This window comes from Neofelis nebulosa, chromosome 7, assembly GCF_028018385.1.
Source record: "Neofelis nebulosa isolate mNeoNeb1 chromosome 7, mNeoNeb1.pri, whole genome shotgun sequence".
Lineage (NCBI taxonomy): Eukaryota > Metazoa > Chordata > Mammalia > Carnivora > Felidae > Neofelis > Neofelis nebulosa.
In genome coordinates, this window is record NC_080788.1 from 36,821,734 (window position 1) to 36,840,096 (window position 18,363).

At 56.8% G+C, this 18,363-nt stretch overlaps 2 protein-coding genes across 10 annotated transcripts in view; one reads left to right on the top strand and one right to left on the bottom strand.

Annotated features, from left to right (window-relative positions):
- Positions 1–10,082, bottom strand: part of PAQR5 (progestin and adipoQ receptor family member 5) — a 74,654-nt gene extending 64,572 nt beyond the window's left edge. Inside the window, exon 1 of one of the 3 annotated variants that reach the window (XM_058737237.1) lies at positions 9,700–10,082. The gene's annotated coding sequence lies outside the window, so the exon portion shown is untranslated. Of the gene's footprint in view, positions 1–511; positions 602–9,699 lie in introns of those variants that run through there. The other 2 variants (XM_058737243.1, XM_058737241.1) reach the window with 2 other exon arrangements.
- Positions 31–3,524, top strand: LOC131516347 (uncharacterized). 7 transcript variants are annotated; one of them, XM_058737231.1, is made up of 5 exons: positions 31–276; positions 520–779; positions 1,185–1,455; positions 1,685–2,148; positions 2,430–3,524. In XM_058737231.1, exons 1-4 carry the CDS (start codon positions 31–33, stop codon positions 2,117–2,119), a joined length of 1,212 nt encoding a protein of 403 aa, XP_058593214.1. In that variant the 3' UTR covers positions 2,120–2,148; positions 2,430–3,524. The 7 variants fall into 7 exon arrangements, 2 of the variants coding, with proteins under 2 accessions (XP_058593214.1, XP_058593213.1); XM_058737230.1 differs by having other exon boundaries at positions 1,685–3,524; XR_009264008.1 differs by having other exon boundaries at positions 90–276; positions 520–834; positions 1,185–1,252; positions 1,506–3,524.
- Positions 10,083–18,363: the final 8,281 nt, after the last annotated feature.

Genomic DNA, 18,363 nt, shown 5'->3' on the forward strand with positions numbered 1-18,363 from the left:
CATGAACCGCCTACACTGCAAAATGACTAGATGACAAGGCAATTCAGTGGGACGTTGTTTGTGACACCCCAAAACCAGGAGATTCATCAAATAAATGTGCGACATGCATGCAGGGGCACATTCTACAGCCTTGAACACTCGAGGGACCAATCTGGAAGCATCCCAAGAGAGCTAAGTGGGGAAACAACAAATGAAGGGCACCCGTGGGCCACCCTTTGGGGGAGAATGAATCGATACACGTTTTTACTGATTCGTCCCAGAACCGTCTCTGGAAGGGTACGTAGGAAGCTGGTGAAGCTGCTTCCAGGAAGGGGAGTGCGCTAGGAGGCCAAGGGAGACGGGAGACAGAGACTTTTCACGGGAAGTCTCTGCAATTTAAAATTTTTTCGGCACCACGTACATTTACTTTCTAAGAAAAAAAGGCGGGGCGGGGGAAGGGTGGGCAACAAGCGGATGAAATAAACAGAACAAAACCTTCCCTGACCCGCCTCCCTTTCTGGCTTCCTCTCACCTCCACAGAGGTGTCTGTACCTCTGTTTCTCCAGACACGCCGGCTGCCTCTGTTCCCTCCTGCCCCGCTGCCTCGGCCCGACCTGCCCCAGGGCACCGGGCTCCTTGATTTCTGGTCTCCGACTCCAGTGGCCACTCCGGCCCCACCGACCTCACAGCGGCCTCGCCCTCCTCCCCGACTCTCCCCCGCACCAGGCACCACGGTTTTTTTTTCTGCTCCCTCTCTGGGAGCTCCTCCCCAGTCTCTACATGGTGGAGCTCGCTTCCAGGTCCGTTCGCTCTCCCTGGGCTGCCTCGTCCACCCCAGGGCTTCACTCATCATGGGTATGCATGTAACTCCCAGACGTGTACCCCTGGCCAGACCTCTCTTCTGAGCTCAGGGCCCCACCTGGAAGCCTCCCAGGGGGCTCCAACCCAGAATGCCCAAACGTCACTCGCCAGCCTCCAACAGTTCCATCCCACGCATCCGGGAGGCTCCCTGGCCTGTGCTCCCTCCCAAGCACCCCAAGGGTCTCTGGCCCCTCTCCCCACCTCCACCATGCCTCCCCTGGTTGGTCTCCCTTCACGCTCTTCCCCACGTCAGGGCCTGAGCACACACTGTCACCTAAGCCCAGAGTACTCTCCCCCGCTCCCCACGTCTGTTTCATCTTGATTAATTCTTACATATCTTCTAGAGCGTGGATTAACATCATTCCCGCAAGAAGCGTCTCCCGGCCTCCGGACCGGCGGATGTCAACTGAAGGTGATTTCTGTCCCACCAGGGGACATCGGGCAACGTCTGGGAGACATTTTTGGGTGTCACAAATGGGCCGGGAGTGTGTGTGGCTACTGGCACCCAATGGGCAGAGGCCAGGGATGCTCCTGAACGTCCCACAAGGCACGAGACAGCCCCCCCCACCCCCCACGACGCGGGATGACCTGGCCCAGAATGGCAGTAGCTCTGAGGTGAGAGACCCTGACCTGGACTAAATCATGGACCCGTGACACCCTTTCAGTACACACTCTATTTCCACCGGGGATCGCCCACCCCGAATGTGATTCCATGCGTAACTGTGCAAAGATATTGGCCGAGTTCCATTTCCTAAGCTTCGGAGGATGCGTAAGTGAATTACACTTACCGGCTCACGGTATGTGATACGTAACCAGCTCACGTTTATCTATCCCCCACCCCCAGGACCCAGCCCCAAGCGCAGAGACTGATGGTGTGGATTGGTATGACACGCTCAGGGTGGGGCGGACCCGGACCAGGCAGGGGTGGCGTCCTGGCCTCCGGCTCTTCTGGGCCCTCTGTGCCACCCCAAGGTCGCCCCTTCCGTGTGGTCCCACCGCTCTGCACCCCACTCCGACCCTCGTCCCCACCCCAGGGGTCCTAAGAGACCCTTCCAGGCCATCGGGCCCCAGCTTGCCCCTTGGTCATCTTGGCAAACAGGCCACTCCCCCGTCAGCTGACCCAGGCAGGAGTGGGCACCTCGGTTCACCCAGCCGCCGAAGCAGGTCCACCCTTAGACCTGCTCCCTCCATGCACACCGGCCACCCGGCTTCAGCGGTACCCAGTTTTGACCCACCTGGCCCTCGCCTTAAGCGTCTTTCCCTCCCAGTCCGTCCGTGACACGACCCGCACGGACATCCTTCTGGCTGGTATCACTTCCCGATTAAAACCCCCTTCAGCGCCTCTTACGGCCCGTAGCCAGGAGCCCAAGTTCGCCAGCCTGGTCCACCTACCTTTCGCGGTCCACGACCCTCTCCATGGCCCCCTCGCCAGCCACACCTGGCTTCAGCAAGCACACGCACCACTGTGCTTCATGGCACGGGCCGGCCCTTCCTTCCCCTGCCCTGCGCTCCCCTGCCTCTCCTCTACCTGGATGCTTGGATATCCCGTGTTCACCGTTAACATCCACTTCTGACCTCTTCCTCACCAGTACGGCGACGCCTCAAAAGGTTAACCGCAGAATTTCCATCTGACCCGGCAATTCTGCTGCTGGGAATATATACAGAAGAACTGGGAGCAGGGACCCAAACGGATTATCTGCACACCCACGTTCATGGCTATACTACTGGCAATGGCCAAAAGGCAGCAGCAACCCAAATGTCCACCAACAGGTGAATGGAGGAAGAAAATGTGGTATATACTTAACGGTGGAATGCTATTCAGCCTTTATTTTTTTTAATTATCTTTAATGTTTACTTATTTTTGAGAGAGAGAGAGAGAGAGAGAGACGGAGCACGAACAGGGGAGGGGCAGAGAGAGAGGGAGACACAGAAGCTGAAGCGGGTTCCGGGCTCTGAGCTGTCAGCACAGAGCCCGACGTGGGGCTCGAACCCGCGAACCGTGGGATCACGACCAGAGCCGAAGTCTGGCGCTTAACCTACTGAGCCACCCAGGCGCCCTGCTATTTGGCCTTTATAGGGAAGGAAATTCTGATGCACCTAATGAACTTTAAAACATGATGCTAAGTGAAGAGCCCAGATGGGGGGCTCACATGGCGTGTGATCCTGCTTACACGTGGGACCTAGAACCGTCCGATTCACAGAGGCAGAAAGAACAGTGGCAACCAGGGGCTGCGGGATGGCGGGGATGGGGAGTTAGTGTTTAACGGGTTTAGACTTTCAGTTAATATTCAGTGGGTACAGAGTTTATAGGGCACACCTGTGGCTCTGCAATTAAGTACTGAATCTTTGTCCTCTCGGACCGATGGTGGGGGTTCCTGAGGTTAAGCCCCATGTCCGGCTCCCTGCTGACAGCGGGAGACTGGGATTCTCTCTTTCCCTCTCTCTCTCTCCACCCCTCCCCCCAACTCTCACTCCCTTTCTCTCTCTCAAACTAAATAAGCTTTTAAATAAAAATAGTAATAACATTGTTGTGCACACTTGAAAGCTGTCAAGAGCAGCTCATAAAAGTCAACCTTGGGGGCATCGCAGTTTGTGAGTTTGAGCCCCGCGTCGGGCTCTGTGCCGACAGCTCGGAGCCTGGAGCCCGCTTCGGATTCTGTGTCTCCTCTCTCTCTCTCTCTCTCTCTCTCGAAAATATTAAACATTAAGGAAAAAAAATGTTTTAAGTCAACTTTGTATGGGGACAGATGGTGATCCCCTCGCAGTGTATGCTAATATCAAATCATTATGTTGTAAACCTGAAATCAACATGTTAAACATCAGTTACACCTCAGTAAAAAAAATTAAAGGAAAAGAATGAATAACCCAAACGAATCATCTGGGTTAATGCTTTCCCAAATCTCACAGCCCGCTATACCCAGAACAATGACTTACTTCCAGGATTCACTGACAAACCCCTTCCACCCCTGGAGGAGACACATTTTCGCCCTTCCATCAGGCAATGAGGTCAGAAGGGGCTTCTGTGGACAAAGTTAATAAACAGCTAACTTGGGAGGAATAAACAAAATAAAGCCAGGGCTGGATCAGTGCAGGCGTGTGTGGCCCTTGTGTCTGACACCACTGGGTTGCATCCCCGCCCCCCACCCCCACCCCCCGGCTGCCCACTGGCTGGGCTGATTCACTTCCTGTGTCCTCTCAGGGGCAGGCAGCCAGAGAGGGGACAGGGGACTGTGGACCAGAAGCTGAACCCTTAGGGCACGTAGAGACTATTAGTCACTGGCTGGAGGGCTTCCGACCTTAGTGCTCATGGGGACCACAGGCCTGCCCCCTCCCATCACCTTCTTATGTAAGCCAAGGTCTGGAAGGCAGAGTGAACTTGGCCTTGGGGCTCAGCAAGAGGCAGTGGCCCAGAGCCTCCCTTTTCCTCATAGCTCACGTCGCACCCTACAAGCCCTTGGAGCCCCCATCCCCAGGCCCCCCGTTCATGCACTGTCCATATTTATAAAATAGGGGCTGGAAAAGACAAATGTGTCCCTAGTCATCAAGGTGTCTTCAACCAGAGACCCCCTGGGGTTCTCCACGGGAGATGATTTTGCCTCCGGGACATTTAGCAACATCTGGAGACATCGTTGGTTGTCAAGAAGGAAGTGACAGGTGGCCCCGGCACCTGGCATCCGAGGGGTAGAAGCCAAGGTTGCTGCTAAGCATCCCTCGACGCACAGGGCGGCCCCCACCCCCACAACAAAGACCTGTCCTGCTCCCAGACATCACTAGCGCTGAGGTGAGAAACCCTGATATAAGCCAAGCTGTTTTTTACCGATGAGGCCCACCCAGGAAGGGACAGGGCCAAAGTCACACCATGATACAGTATCAGAATTAGCACCCATGGTTCCCCGCCAGCCACAGCAGCCTTGAGCTCCCAAGAGTGCAGTGACCAACTCAAAGATTGGTAGTGGGCTGGCAGAGTGGCCCGATTTAGGACCACGCGACCTAGAAGCCCAGGGTGGCTGGGCTCTGGGCCTTTGACAGGCTCCCAATCACTTCTACCGCGGTCAGCCTGGCCAGGGGGCTCCCGAATAACTGAAGGGGAAAAAAACGTCTCATGGGCGATGGTGTGCTCAGGCAAAACGCGGGCTTGAGGCCTAGGCAAAATTCACCACTCACACCCCGCAGAGCACGCTGGGGGTGGTCAGGGCCACAAGTGAGGCCAATCCTGTGAAACAAACCCTGCCTTAGAGGACACGGCAAGGGCAGGAGTTACAGCTTGGGTCACTGCTCTGGGACATGCTGCCTTTTCTCCCAGACACTAAAAACGGCTGTGTCTCTTGCACCTGTTGGCCCCTTGCTGCCACCTGCATAATTTCAAAATAATGTCTAGAGTCACCCTGTCCTTTTCCCCAAGCAACCAGCCCCAGGTCTCCAGGTACCAGGGTGCAGGCCAAAGCCTCAGAGCTGACTGTGCAACCCCATCGTTGAAGAAGGGCTGACTCATGCTATGTCACAATAGGCGAACTTTTCCATTCACTGTTGCTGGAAGCCACCGAACTTGTAGTGATGGGGGCGATAAAGAGAAGGCCAGGGGTCAGGAATGCATAAGCTATGTCTCGGGTCAGGGTCTCGCCTGCTCCAGGGGAAGGGAGCCCGTAGGGAGCAGTTGGGGAGCAAGGAGGGGGGGACCACAGTGGCCTGGGACACAGGAGGAGTAACCATTATGGATTCACTTCTTCAGGCAAAGCATTTTCTTTGTCCGCCCCCCCCCCCCATCTCCCGGTCCCCTTCCTCCCCAATTTTTTCCAAACAGCTGATAAACTCGTAAACACGTACATTCCTAGAGGCACAACTTCTGGGTGTCTCCCCCAACACCAAGGCATAGGGGCATTCCCGCTCTGCATCTGGCAAACCACAATGAGAACGGAAAAGGATCTGGGGGTCAAGAGCAGGGCTCGGGGGAAACAGCCAAAGCTCCCCAAGGCGGGTGCTGGCCACCCTCGCGTGCAGGCTCTCTGTCCCATCTGTGTGGCCTGCTGGGTCGTACAGAGGCAGCACGGCCAAAAGGCTACGGCCGTCCAGGGTACCTCTGGCCCCCCTCTCCCTCTGCCCAAGTGTTATCTTGGGCAAAGTTACACCACCGCTCTGGGCCTCGGTCTCCACATCTGTCAAATGCAGACGACCCGGGTTTCAACGTCACGGAGTTATTGTAAAGATTAACGATTCGTGCAGAGAGGTTAGAACACGGCCTGGCAAACAGCTAACAATTACTGAATGCTTATGACTGGTATTAAAATGCAACGATCACCCCTCCAAGCCATCGGGGAAGAAGGCAGGAGCCATATTTCCTGTGAGTGTGAAGAGGAAATGCCTCCAGGGACCTCACCTCCCACCTATGGCCCTACCAGCTTCCTCTAGAAGTCATCTTTGTCCCATCTCTTCTCCTCCAATTGACTCCACAGGGGCCCAGAGTTTTGCCTTGAGACACAGATAAAATTCCTTTGCTGAAGATGGCAGGTGAAAGAACGATGGGGCGGGGCCGAAGCCGCTTGGTGTGTGTGTGTGTAGGTGTGTTCCGTATTTTCTACTGCATAGAAAGTTCCGGCTTCTACTGTAGATAATTCTTGGACCTCCACTCCACCCCCACCCTCGAGCTTCTCCATCCTGCTTGTCCCTGCCCTGGGGTAGTTCTTGGGTCCTCCAAGGAAACCACCCTGATCAGATTCCTAAGTGAGGTCTCAGAGCCCCAAGCCTTCCCCAGGGCCTTGGGCAGAATAATGTCCTCACTCTTCCCAGCCCACACATCTGGTCACACCTTCTCAGACTGGTTTGTTAACCTTGGCCCATGATCTGAAGCTCCATCCTTCCCCCCAGGGCTGCCTGGGGACCTGGCTCTGGTCCTCCTCCTTGGTTCCCCAGTGTCCCAGGGAATTTTAAAAGACTGCCTGGAAAGGCCACTGTTTTCACCACTAACTGAGGAACTTCCCATCTCTGGAGAGCAGCACTGGGAGTTTTCTTTGGGGGATGGGAGTCTAAAGGGGAGCACTCCTCCCTGGCTCTCTCAGTTTGCAGGGTGGCCATGCGTTCTGCCTGGGAGCTGCCTCTCTGGGTGACCTGAAGCTTCTTGCCAAGGCAGCTCTCAAGCACCGCGAGCACCCAGGTGCAGGGAACAGAGACCCAGCTTTGAATGAACTTGAGTTCCATCAAGAAGAACTCCAGCTCTGCCTCCAACAGGTCACTCTGGGCCTCAGTCTCCCCGTGAGGAGAAGAGGGGTGGGCTGAATGTGTTCATTTATTCAACACATATTTAACTAAGCACCCATTACACACAAGCCACGGCGCCGATCCCCGACGGCAGAGCCGTGACTAAAACCGACAGAAAGCCCTGCTTTCACGGCCCTGATATTCTAACCGGGAAGACAGATGATAAACGAGATAGAAAAGGAAACGAGACAGGATGTTTGCTGATATGGAAAATACAGCACGGAGTGGGTAGAAGGGATACGGCCTCTAATGCCATTCCAGCTGAGAAACTCCGGGTCTCAACCTCTTCCCCTACTGGGTTCTGGTTAAGACCCAGGAACTGGCAGAGGCCTCCTCCAGGGAAGAGAACTGACCAACTCTGGCTGTGCGGGCCTGTCCTGAGGGCAAAGGGGACACCTGGGCCGGCTGAGGAGTCCAGGGCTATAGGACTCCTGGCAGGGCCTCAAAAGTCTTCAGGGCCCTGCCATGGAAAGGCCTACACCCCCTGCCACGCTTCCCCACTTGACCGTGGCCTAGAATGAGCCAGACACTGACCACCTCCTCCTCTAGGGGCTCTCAGACCCCTCCGGTCCCTCCTCCTGCAGCCTCCCCTGTATGGTAGAATGTTCTCTCTGCTTACATAAGGATGGGGGGAAGGATTAAAAAAAATCCAATTTTAGCACCTTCTCTTCCTGTAGAGACTGTTTTTGATCGGTGGCTACTTCCTGTGAACCTACTGTATGCTCAGGATAAGACCAGCTCTCTGAGGGAGACCAAAGATGTGTGATCGCTTCCCAGACGTATTCACAGGCCACGTGGGGAGCTCAGGCTAACACACATACACAGGAGGAAATCACCATCATCTCTTACAGTTTGCTTGGAAGCTTACAGAGCCCTCTGGACCGCTCACTCATAAAACCACGCAGACTCTACTGTCCCCGTGTTACAAATGAGGAAACTGAGGCATGCACCATCTCTGCCCTCCATCCATGGTTGCCCCATGAATGGGTAAGGAGAAGGAGGAGGCAAAGGGTCAAGTTTCCAACGAGATTTCCTGGAAGGCTGGGTAGGACTCCACTGCAAATGGGACAGAGGCCTCGGTCTCGTAGGGCAGGGCGAAGCCAGGCACATAACTCACCTCCCTTGGGCCTGACAAGTGGATCCAGGGTAAAGGCAAAGCCAACCTGTCTGGAAAAGCACAGGGGATTATGGATGCGCTCGCTGGTTTATAAAGCATCAAACTGCCCCAAGTGGGTGTCAAGGACCCTCGGTGGCAGGAGGCACCTTTCCAGTCCAAAGGAAAGAATCTCTGCCCTTCGAGGTTGATTCAGTCCGTTCCTGTTGGGCAGCCTCCGGGAGCCGGGAAACTATGGCTACGGCAGTGAACAAAACAGGTGCCTGCCTCCCGCAGTCCTGGAGCTTAGCAAGGAGCTGGCTCTCTCTTGAGGAGCCGCCTGACCGGATTTTACTTCTTCTTGGAGGTGCCCTTTCCTGGCCTACCCCTTCCAGAAGAACCTCCAGGGAAGAGGGGAGGAGGGGGAGAAGAAAGGAACCCCTGCTGAGTCAGAGGCCAAATGGAGCACCAACCACCTGGCTCTAGGAGACTGGTTTGAAGTTCAGGTCTACCATATTCCCCCCCCCCCCCCCCCCCGCAAATGACTTAACCTGTTTGAGACTCCTCCTCCCCCACCCCCCACCCCTAACCTTGCTAATGGGATAAGACCTACTACCTCGCTGGTTTATTGTAGGGGGGGGAAATGAAATCAGCGACGCGTCCATGCTAGTGATGTTAGCTCTTACTCTGACCCACGGACCTCCCTCATCTGTTCTCTCGGGTTCTACGTGGAAAGGGGCATCTTTCACCCCCGTCCTCACACTGAGCTGGGCGTCCTCGCCGCCTTGGCTGCACGAAGCCCATTCTGCTCAGGTCCGCAAGGGTCACAGAGCTCTAGACCTAGCTAGGCCCCTGCCGGGCTGGTGGGGGAGGGGGGGGTTGGGGACACCACCCTCCCTCCTGCTCTCAACTCCTCCGACTGGGGCTTGGGGAGTGCTTGGGGGGAGCCAAGGATGCCCAGCCGGGCGGCGGCCTGCCGGAAGACAGGACAGAAGCCGGGATGCCCCGGTGGCTGGGCACCCACCTCAGCAGGGCCCAGCCGCGCCCCCCCCCCCCCGACCCCGGGCAGGGGACGCCCCTTCACCCGCACCCCGCCTGGCGCGGCCGGTTCTCAAGTCGTGGGTCTGGCCCCCGGGCGGCGGGTAGCGCGAATGTAAACATCCCTCCAGAATTCGCCAACTCCGCAGTCCCCATCCGAGGACTCTGCTCAGGGGCTCGGGGACGGGCGGGGAGGGGCGCAAACGCCCAGGGGACTGAGAGATGGGACGCGCGAGAGGGCCGGCGTCCCCAGGTGTCCGCGGAGACCCGGCGCGCCCGCCCCAGCTCCGCTCGGGCTCCCCGCGCGGGGACGTGCGGGGCCGCGGATGCCTGTCGCCGCCGCCCGGGGCGCGGCGGTCCCGGCGCAAACTTTCCTTCCGAGAGTGGCCCTCGGCGACCTCGGCGGGCCGCGGGCAGCGCGGGGGTGACGGCGGGGTGCGCGTGGACCCCAGGCGCGGGGTCCCGCCCTCGGTTACCTGGGTTCCGAGGGGCGCCGGCGTCCGGCGAAGGGGGCGCAGGGACGCGGCACCGGCAGGCCGGACCCCGGGACGCTCCTCTGGGGCCGCTGTGGCCCCCAGACACGCGGGCGCTGCACCTGGCCCGGCCGGTCGGCGCGCCTACCCCGTGGGTCCCGCCCCCGGTCCCCTCCCGCCCGGGGCGGGGCGCGCAGGCCCCGGGGAGGAGCCGAGGGCAGGGGGGAGGGCAGGGGGCACCGCGGGGGCACCCCTCTCCGCGCGGCCCGCACAGAACCACGTGCCACCGACGCCGGACTCGGTGACCTCCCGAGCGGCGCCCACCGCTCGCCCCGCCTGAGATGCCACCGAAGCCGTGCGCCAGGTGGAGTCGCGTGTAGGCCCCCGTCGCCCGCCGGACCCCTCCGCACGCTCCACCGCGCGCACCCCCACTCCCGGGGGCCGAGGGCTGGGAGCCTGCCCTTCAGAAGAATGCATGGGGTGGAGCACAGAGAAGGAAAAAAACAACCGGGTACCCGCAGCCCCACCCCACCATGATCTCTCCCCACCCCTGGCTGTTCTTGGCCTTGGCCAAGCTCCACCGGCTCTCTCCGGAATGCCCCTGCCCAAGGGAGCTTTGCCACCCTCTCCCGTTCCCCAGGACTCCACTTCCCAGGCCTGGAAGGGGCTGGGCCTGGACTTCTGCCACTCAGTGGACACAGCAGAAAGAGTCACAGGGGGACACAGGGGACAAAGAAGAAACAGCCACCCAGACTGTGTGGCTACTCCCAGGTGCTGAAGGAACAAGTTGTAGGTTGTTCCTGCCTGCCCCCCCTCCCCCAACTCTCCTAGAGGAATTCTGGAAAATGCACCCTTTGGACAAAACTTCCAGAATGAAATGGGGGGCGGGGTCGACCTTCCTTGCCTGCCCAGGTTGTCTGAGCTCTTTTTTCTGACTGCCTTGCCTTGTTTGTTACATGTGCAGACACAGTGGAAGGAGCACAGGACCAGGAGTCCAGAGGCCTCCATTTAGCTCTGTGGCCTTGGGAGGGTCTCTAGCTCTTCCTGAGCCTCAGTTTCCCCATTTGCCGTGAGTTAATGATCTCTCAGGCCCTTTTTATGGATCCTCAATGGTACTATTGGGCATCTTGCTTAGGTTGGCCTGCAGCCGTGCATCACATAAAGAAGTGTGTGCGCGTGCGTGTGTCTCGCTTGTCCTTTCAGATGTAAGTTCTTGGAGGGAAGGGACAAGGCCGTACAAACAGGCAGCCGTGCTGTGCAAACCAGAGCTTGACAGGAGTGGGGGACATGGAGTGGATCCCAGTCCCAGCTTATGCTGAACTCAGAGTGGCCTCGTAATCCCTGCTTTGCCTTCATGAGGGTTTGGGGGACTGAGATTTGAGACGTGGAGCCCTTTGCGGGGGAGGCAAGGCCACGGGCGGTGTCCTTTCTGATGTCATCTTTATTTTTTAATGTTTATTTATTTTTGAGAGAGACAGAGCACAAGCAGGGGAGGGGCAGAGAGAGAGGGAGACACAGAATCGGAAGCAGGCTCCAGGCTCTGAGCAAGCTGTCAGCACAGAGCCTGACGTGGGGCCCGAACCCACGATCTGTGAGATCATGACCTGAGCTAAAATCGGACGCTTAACCCACTCAGCCACCCAGGTGCCCCATAACATCATCTTTAGATGCCCGGGACAGTGATGGGCTTTGGAGGCAGAATAGGGCGGGAGGTGTTTAAAGCCAAATGCTGGCCTGGCCCCCAGCCTGCAGAAACTGTTGGCACGCACAAGGCAGGCACACAGCCCACCGCTGAGCAGAGACAGCCAGTGCCCCACCAGACTCCTGCCCACCGCAGGCCTTTTTGTGTGCACCTTGGGGACTGAAGAGGGACGACTAAGTGGCTCCCGGGACCTAAAGGAGTGTGGTCAGTGGATCTTGGCCAAACACCTGGTCACCAGGGGCCACAGACCCCACCTCTGCTGCTGGGAGACGAAAGCCTAGCTGAGTGGTTAAACAGGAACCCTCTGGAGAGGGCTGTGGAGCAAGGAGAGGCTGCTGGGGAGAAGGGGGGAGCAGAGGAGAGGGTGCTGGAGTCCCAGGGAGGGTCTGGAAAGCTGGGCTGGGATCGGTCGACCTTGGGGGATTTTGAGGCCACACTGGTTGGGAGACAGGGGCACGGGACATTTCTGGAGAGACCCGGACCCCAAATTACCCAACGAGGCAGCCGATGATATGTCAGGAGAGGCAGCGAGGTGACATGGAAAGAGCACCAGGAGTCAGGCAGCCTGGATGCAAACGGCCTTGAGCAGCTGTTTCTTTATCTGCGAGCAGGGATCGGAATCTTGTTCCTCGTAGGGTTAGCGTGGTGACCACAGAATGCATTTGGAAGTGCTTTGGGCGCAGGAGTGCTGCGTGAATTAAATATTCAGGCTTTGTAGTTTCTTTTCAAGGGCCTCAGCGAACATTTGTGGGACCGGCCCAGCGGGGGTGACAGGCACTACGTGTCCTCGTGGCCATGGGAGGTGGACCACGGAAGGGTGTGGGGGGATGTCTGCAGTGGTCCGAGGGACCGAGGAGGGGTGGGGGAAATGGAGAGCATCACTCAGAAATGTCAGTTCTCTTTGGGGACACCTTTATAACACAATGCAAATATCCTTTTTGGGCAGAGGCCCCCCCCCCCATCCATATGACGCAGAATCAACCATTTCTCCCTCTTGCCCTCGCTGCCCCCTGGGCGTGCAGGGTGCCAGGTGTCGGAAGTACTTTTCCCAGCCAGGAGCCCACTCCTCAGGGGGCTCACCAGCTCCTCCCGGGTGGCCCCAGACGGTCTGTCCCCTTTGTCCAGAGGGCTTTATCTGACAGCAAGAACTGTGCACCCCAAACATAGCAGGACTCGGGAGCCTCATGCATCCTTAGCTCTCTTGCACCCAACGCTCAGCCCCCAAGTTCTCTCCCTCCTCTTACCTCCCTTGTGATGGAGTCTTCAGGCCGGGCTTCCTGCTCCACTTTGCAGATGAGAAAACGGAGGCCGGGAGAGGGGCCAGCGCTTGCCCGACAGTGCCTCTGACGAGGCTCTTCCCTTGCTGCATGGGGGCTGGAAGTATTAGCCTCATTTCACAGGAGAAGAAGTCGCCGCTCAGGGGGAGTACATGGTTGACAGAAAGGGCTTCTCTCACTATCCTGGGGGCTAGAAGTCTCCAATCGCTACGTCAGCAGGGCCACGCCCTTCGAAATTTCCATAGGAGAGTGAGTCCTGGTCTCTTCCAGCTTCTGTGGGCTCCAGGCTGTGCTCGGCTTGCGGGGGCGTGACTCCAATCACACTCCCTTCTCCTCCGTGTCTCTCTGGGTCCTCTCCTGTTTGTATGAGGACTCCAGTCCCTGGGTCCAGGACGATCTCGTCTAAAGATCCTTAATTACAACTACAAAGGCCCTTGTTCCCAAATACCTTCACAGTCCCAGGGACTGGAGGTTAGGACATGGCATTATCTTTTTAGGGGACACCATTCAGCCCAGTTCCGTGTTTTTCCTCCTAAGGGTAGCACCTCGTGGTCCCCCAGTGTCGTACCTCATCTCAGCTGCCTGGGAGAGGCCTCCCTCAGCCTCCTCCCCCACCTGGTTGTTTAGGGAGGAGACAGGCTAAGGCCACTTGGGGGCCTTGCTGGGGCAGTGAGTTGGGGGACTCCCCTTCCTCTGACTTCCTGTCCCAGCACCTCCCAGTCTGACCATGGCTGTTTCAGTAGCACCCTTTGTGTCCTTTTCTCTAACACCTTTCCATCATGGGGTACTTATGGGAAAGACTCCCTTCAAGGGGGATGTTCTCCCCGCCTTCCATGCCCCAGCCCCTCTGCTGATGCCCAGGGCCTGACAGCCCTTTACCGGGGAGCTACGAGAAACGACAAAGGTTTGCATTCCCCGCAGAAATCACAGACCCCCAGGGGAACCCCCCCCCCCGCCCCGGGGGGGGGGGCACAGTCTCTCCCCAGGTGTGGATCCGGTCCTTAGAGGGGAGTTGAGGGAGGTAAAGCATGAGAAGCCCCCGAAGGGTGTGTGTGGAGTGGGAAGACGCTGAGAGGGGAGGAGGGTGACCCCCCGCCCCCTTGTCTGGGACTCACCTCGGCCGGGGCTGAGCCACAGGGCCAAGCTTAGGGCCCGGACACCCGCCTCCCAAGGGAAATACCACGAGGGCCTGTGCCCAGTGGGTTTTTCTCCATCAAGAACCAGAGAATCTGGAAAGGCCTTCAGGGTCATTTGACCTAAGGGGTAACGGTGTTCAGGGAGGAGCAGAGATGCCATGAAGGGGACCAGCAGGCTGATGGTGTCTTGCGTGCCAGCTTCCTAGGCCAAGGCAGGTCCGTACAGCAGCCCACAGTCCTCTAAGCAAGGGGCTTGGGCAGCCCCTGTTTGCAAGGGGAGAGCTACAGGACTGGTCTTGAGGCCACAGTAGCGGAGAGGCGCACGGGGTCTATTGGGTGGAGGGTTTCTAACGGGTGGCTTGGGGGAGGGCACACATAGGCGTTATGAAGGAGATTTAGCTCCCGCCCCACCCCCTGGCAAACTCCATCATAACCCCACCGCAACCTCTGTTTTCTCCTGTCAGCCTCGGAGGGCCTCTGTCCCTGCAGCCAAAAATGCCCTAGCGTGAAAATATAATGTCTAATCCAGCGGTTCTCAATCCCGGCTGGACGTCAGCACGAGCCACCAATTCAATCCAAATCTCTGGAGGTGGGGCCTGGGTCTTTTCTAAAGTTCCCCAGGTGATTCTGGGGGGCAGCCAGCGTGGGGATCCCAAGGTAGTCCGACGCCCTGGGCTGTCTGGCTCTTGGTCTGTGTCCTCATCATCCCGCCCCCAGTGCCAGGTGGGACCCAGGTCACAGCAAATATACATACAGATACGGGAGCCCGCCCCCGACGGCTCCAGCACCCACGATGGTGGCCTACGTGCCCCAACAGCCATTGTAGCAACACTTCCTGCCTGGATTCTGGGCCATCCGTTGCACGTGGCTCAGCGCTTCCCTGGGTTTCTCCTGCTCCTGTCCCACTGAGCCCCACGCACCGGGTGTGGACGGCGCAGACCGGGCGTGGACATGCTGGAGGTGAGTCAAGCTCTCCGGGCGGGGGAGGAGGGGGGTAGGGAGGGGGACGAGGGGTGCTGCCTCTGGTTCTCTTCTCTCAGCCGGAGGCCGCTGCCTCTCCTCCAGGCCTTTAAGGACTGCCCTCCCCCACCGCAGCAAACGTTGACTGCCCCGTGAACCCAGAGACTCCCTCCCGGACCCCCAGCTCTCTCTCCGCCCCCAGGTACCAGCTGTCGGCAAGCTCCCCGAAAAAACCGGACTCCCGCTGTCTCTCCAGAGCCAAAGGCACACGCATCACCTTTAACACAGCAGTCCCACCCCTGAGAGCGTATCCTAAGGGAATAATCCTGAAGAAATGAAAAAGCTCTTTGAACAAAGTTTCGGCATTGTATCCAAAAGCAGGGAGCTGGAAGCAACCTAAGTGTCCAGTTCCAGGGTGCCTGGGAAGCAACAGCACACCCACCGTAAAAGCTAATTGTGAGGACGGTTGCAACATCGGAGATGGCTAATGATACAGTGTTGAGTGCAAAATTGCACTGGGCAGGAGCCCAGCTGTGAAAAGTTGCATATGTGCATGTACAAGGGCTGGAGGGGAACTGGGGGGGGGGGGATCCTCCAGTGCCCACTTTTTAAAAGGCCGGCAATTGTGGGTGATTCTTTTTCTGATTTCCGATATTCTTGTAATATTATTTGTGCAATAAATAGCTGAATGAATATAAAATAATAGTAATTATTATTAGTCTCTAGGGGAAGGCTCTTGAATACACCTATTCAAGCTTAGGTGTAAATGAGCACAGGTCCCCGTGCAGGCTGCTTGGGTGGAACATTTGCATTTGAAAGCAGCTAAAGTTTCCGATGAACCCTGGCATTCAGGTCCGGGTCTCAGAGCTATTTTATAGGCAGGTGAAGGCCTTGAAGTCCCCAGCCGTAGATGAGCCCCCTTCTCCACACATTTCTTAGCTCAATGTGCCCACTTTGTGGGGCCACAGGGGAAGGGACAGCGCACAGGTAACTCAGCCTCTGAGCCTCGCCCTACACTGCACATTATTTTATTCAATAATAAGGATATCTGTGGCATCAGACAGCGACACTCTGACTGGGCAGGGAAGGTGCCAGGGGTTCACAGCCAGGAAAAGGCAGGGGCTGAGATCTGAACCCTGGTGGGGTTTAGCTAAGGGGAAGGGGGTTTCTCCCCTCTGGCCTTGGGTCTTTCCTCGGAGATGAAAAGGTGACAGGTGCTATCCAGAGCCTCTCAGTGACAGCCTGGATGCACAAGGACAGTTCTAGTCATAGGAGTGGGACAGGGTGCTGACGGACCCCAGGGAGAAAGAAGGGCAGGCTGGCGCTGGGTCTGAGGCTTTCTTAAAATTCTGGGTGTGGACCTTTTGAAGTTGTGTGCTCAGGAAAGGCGCAGGAAGCTTGCTGTGTTCTCTGTCCCCACCCAGCTCCGGAGCTGTCAGAGGTGGGAGGGGGAAGTGATCCCCTGCTGATCTCCTGGGGCCTGGCTGGCTAGGCAGGGCAGCTCCAGAGAGCCAGTGAGCCCTGTGATATATACCCAGTCTGCTCACGGGCGTGGAAGTCCAGATTTACACAAACAAGCAGGAGAGCTTCTTTCTGACCAGAGGATTGAAGGCGACAGTCCCCACCAGTGTTTACCAAGTTCTTACTACTGCTGGTGTAAGCTCTATAGACCCCGTATCTCATTTAATGCTCACTGAGCCCCATACCATTGTCCCCGTTTCAGAGTTGGGAAAGTGGAGGCAGTGACTTGGATGAGGTCACGCAGCAGGGACTCGGGACTGGCGCAAAGTTTGTGCTCTCAACCGCGGTGCCATTCTGCCTTAATAACCAGAGGCTACATTTTGATTTCCGAAACTTCAATATATATACGACTTGTCCTGGAACACGTCTGCTCTGAAGTTCACCACAACGTCCATCCTAACAGCTAACGTTCAAAATAGGACTCCTATTCGCATCAGCCAGCTGCTCCCCAGGCTTTCACAGGTCCAAGCCTTTGAGAAACAGTCCGCTTATGGGAAATACGGAGCACCTGCGATCAGTTTCATGCATTAGAATACAGGGACCATAGCCATCTATTAGCCATCCTAGCAACAGTAAGATACTAAACGAGCAAACGACTTGCCTGAATGGCTCCATGACCTAGACGCCGAACTTGTATCGCACAGCCATCGGGCCTGCTAGGATTTCTTCCTCCTCAAAAATCGTTGTGCAACTCTTTTCCGGGATGGTTTCTGACCCGTTTTCTAGAAAGTCCCTTTGGCTCCAGCCCGTGTCGTACCTAGCCAACACGGTCTGCTTTGCCTTTTAAAGATCCAAGTGCAATGTCTTTCTTCCGATGCCCAGGTCTGGAAGAGCCAAGGGGATGGTCCTGGCCTCTGACGAAAGCAGCCGGGGCTGAGAATGTGCCGAGGCCCCCGGTGACATCTTTGTCACTCTGAGCCATAGTTGGGTTTGCGAATACTCCCGAAATCCCTGCTAAATATTTTAGCATGGGGAGGAAGCTGCTAAAGAGAGGGAGAAGATTATTGAGGGCTGTGTAAATATTTAATTTAGCTCCAAGCTGGTAACCTCAATTACAGCACACTAATGCCTTTAGCCTAATATTCCTGAATCTGAGGACAAAGAGCCCTTTCTCAGGCACACGTCAAACCTCTTCACCAGCAGGGCAACCCCACCCTCATTGACCACACCAGGGCTGGAAACCTCATGCCTTCTCTTCAGTTCCCACGACAACCTGGGGAAGCTGGTGGTATCATCCCACATTGCACAGGAAGTAACCGAGGAGGCACAGAGTGTGTACGTAAGTGGCAAACGGCTGAGTCGGGACTCGAGCCCAGAATGTATGTACTCTTGGTGACCCCAGCCACCAAACCTACCAGCAGGCGTCCCACATTCCCTTCACGGCCCACCTTTGGATTGCTGGCCCACCGGTCCTAATGTTCGCTGAGTGGCGTCCCTGGCTCCATCCTGGGTGGTGCCCCCTCACTTCTGAGTCTCACCTGCCCAACGCACTTGTAGCCAAGAAGCAATGTGCTCAGGACTATGGACAGGTCTCATCACCTAGGAACCAGGTCAGATGCTCACAGGATGCGGCAGAAGGAGGTTTCCTCTGGACCCCGATTTCTTTCTTCATTCACTCATTCACATTCTTACTACAGATCCTTGCTGAGCATGTGCCGTGGGACGGATGCTGTGGTAGGCTGCATAACGGTCCGTCAGAGGTGCTCCCAGATCCTGTGACTATGGTAACTTATGTGGTGAAAAGAATTTTGCAGATGTGATGAAGTTAAGGACCTGGAGATGCGCGGATCGTCCTGGATTTTTAGAGTGGGTCCCTCGTAATCACAAAGGTTCTTATAAGCGGAAGGCAGGAGGGTCAGCGGTCAAAGTGTGACAATGGTAGCGGAGGTCGGAGAGACGCAGAGGTGAGCGGAGGAAGACGGGCAGCCTCTATAAGCAGGAAAAGGCAAAGAAATGGATTCTCCCCTGGAGTGTCCGGAAGGAACATAGCCATACCAACACCTTGATTTTACCCCCAGTAAAACTGATTTTGAACGTCTGCTCTCCAGAACCATAAGATAATAAATTTGGG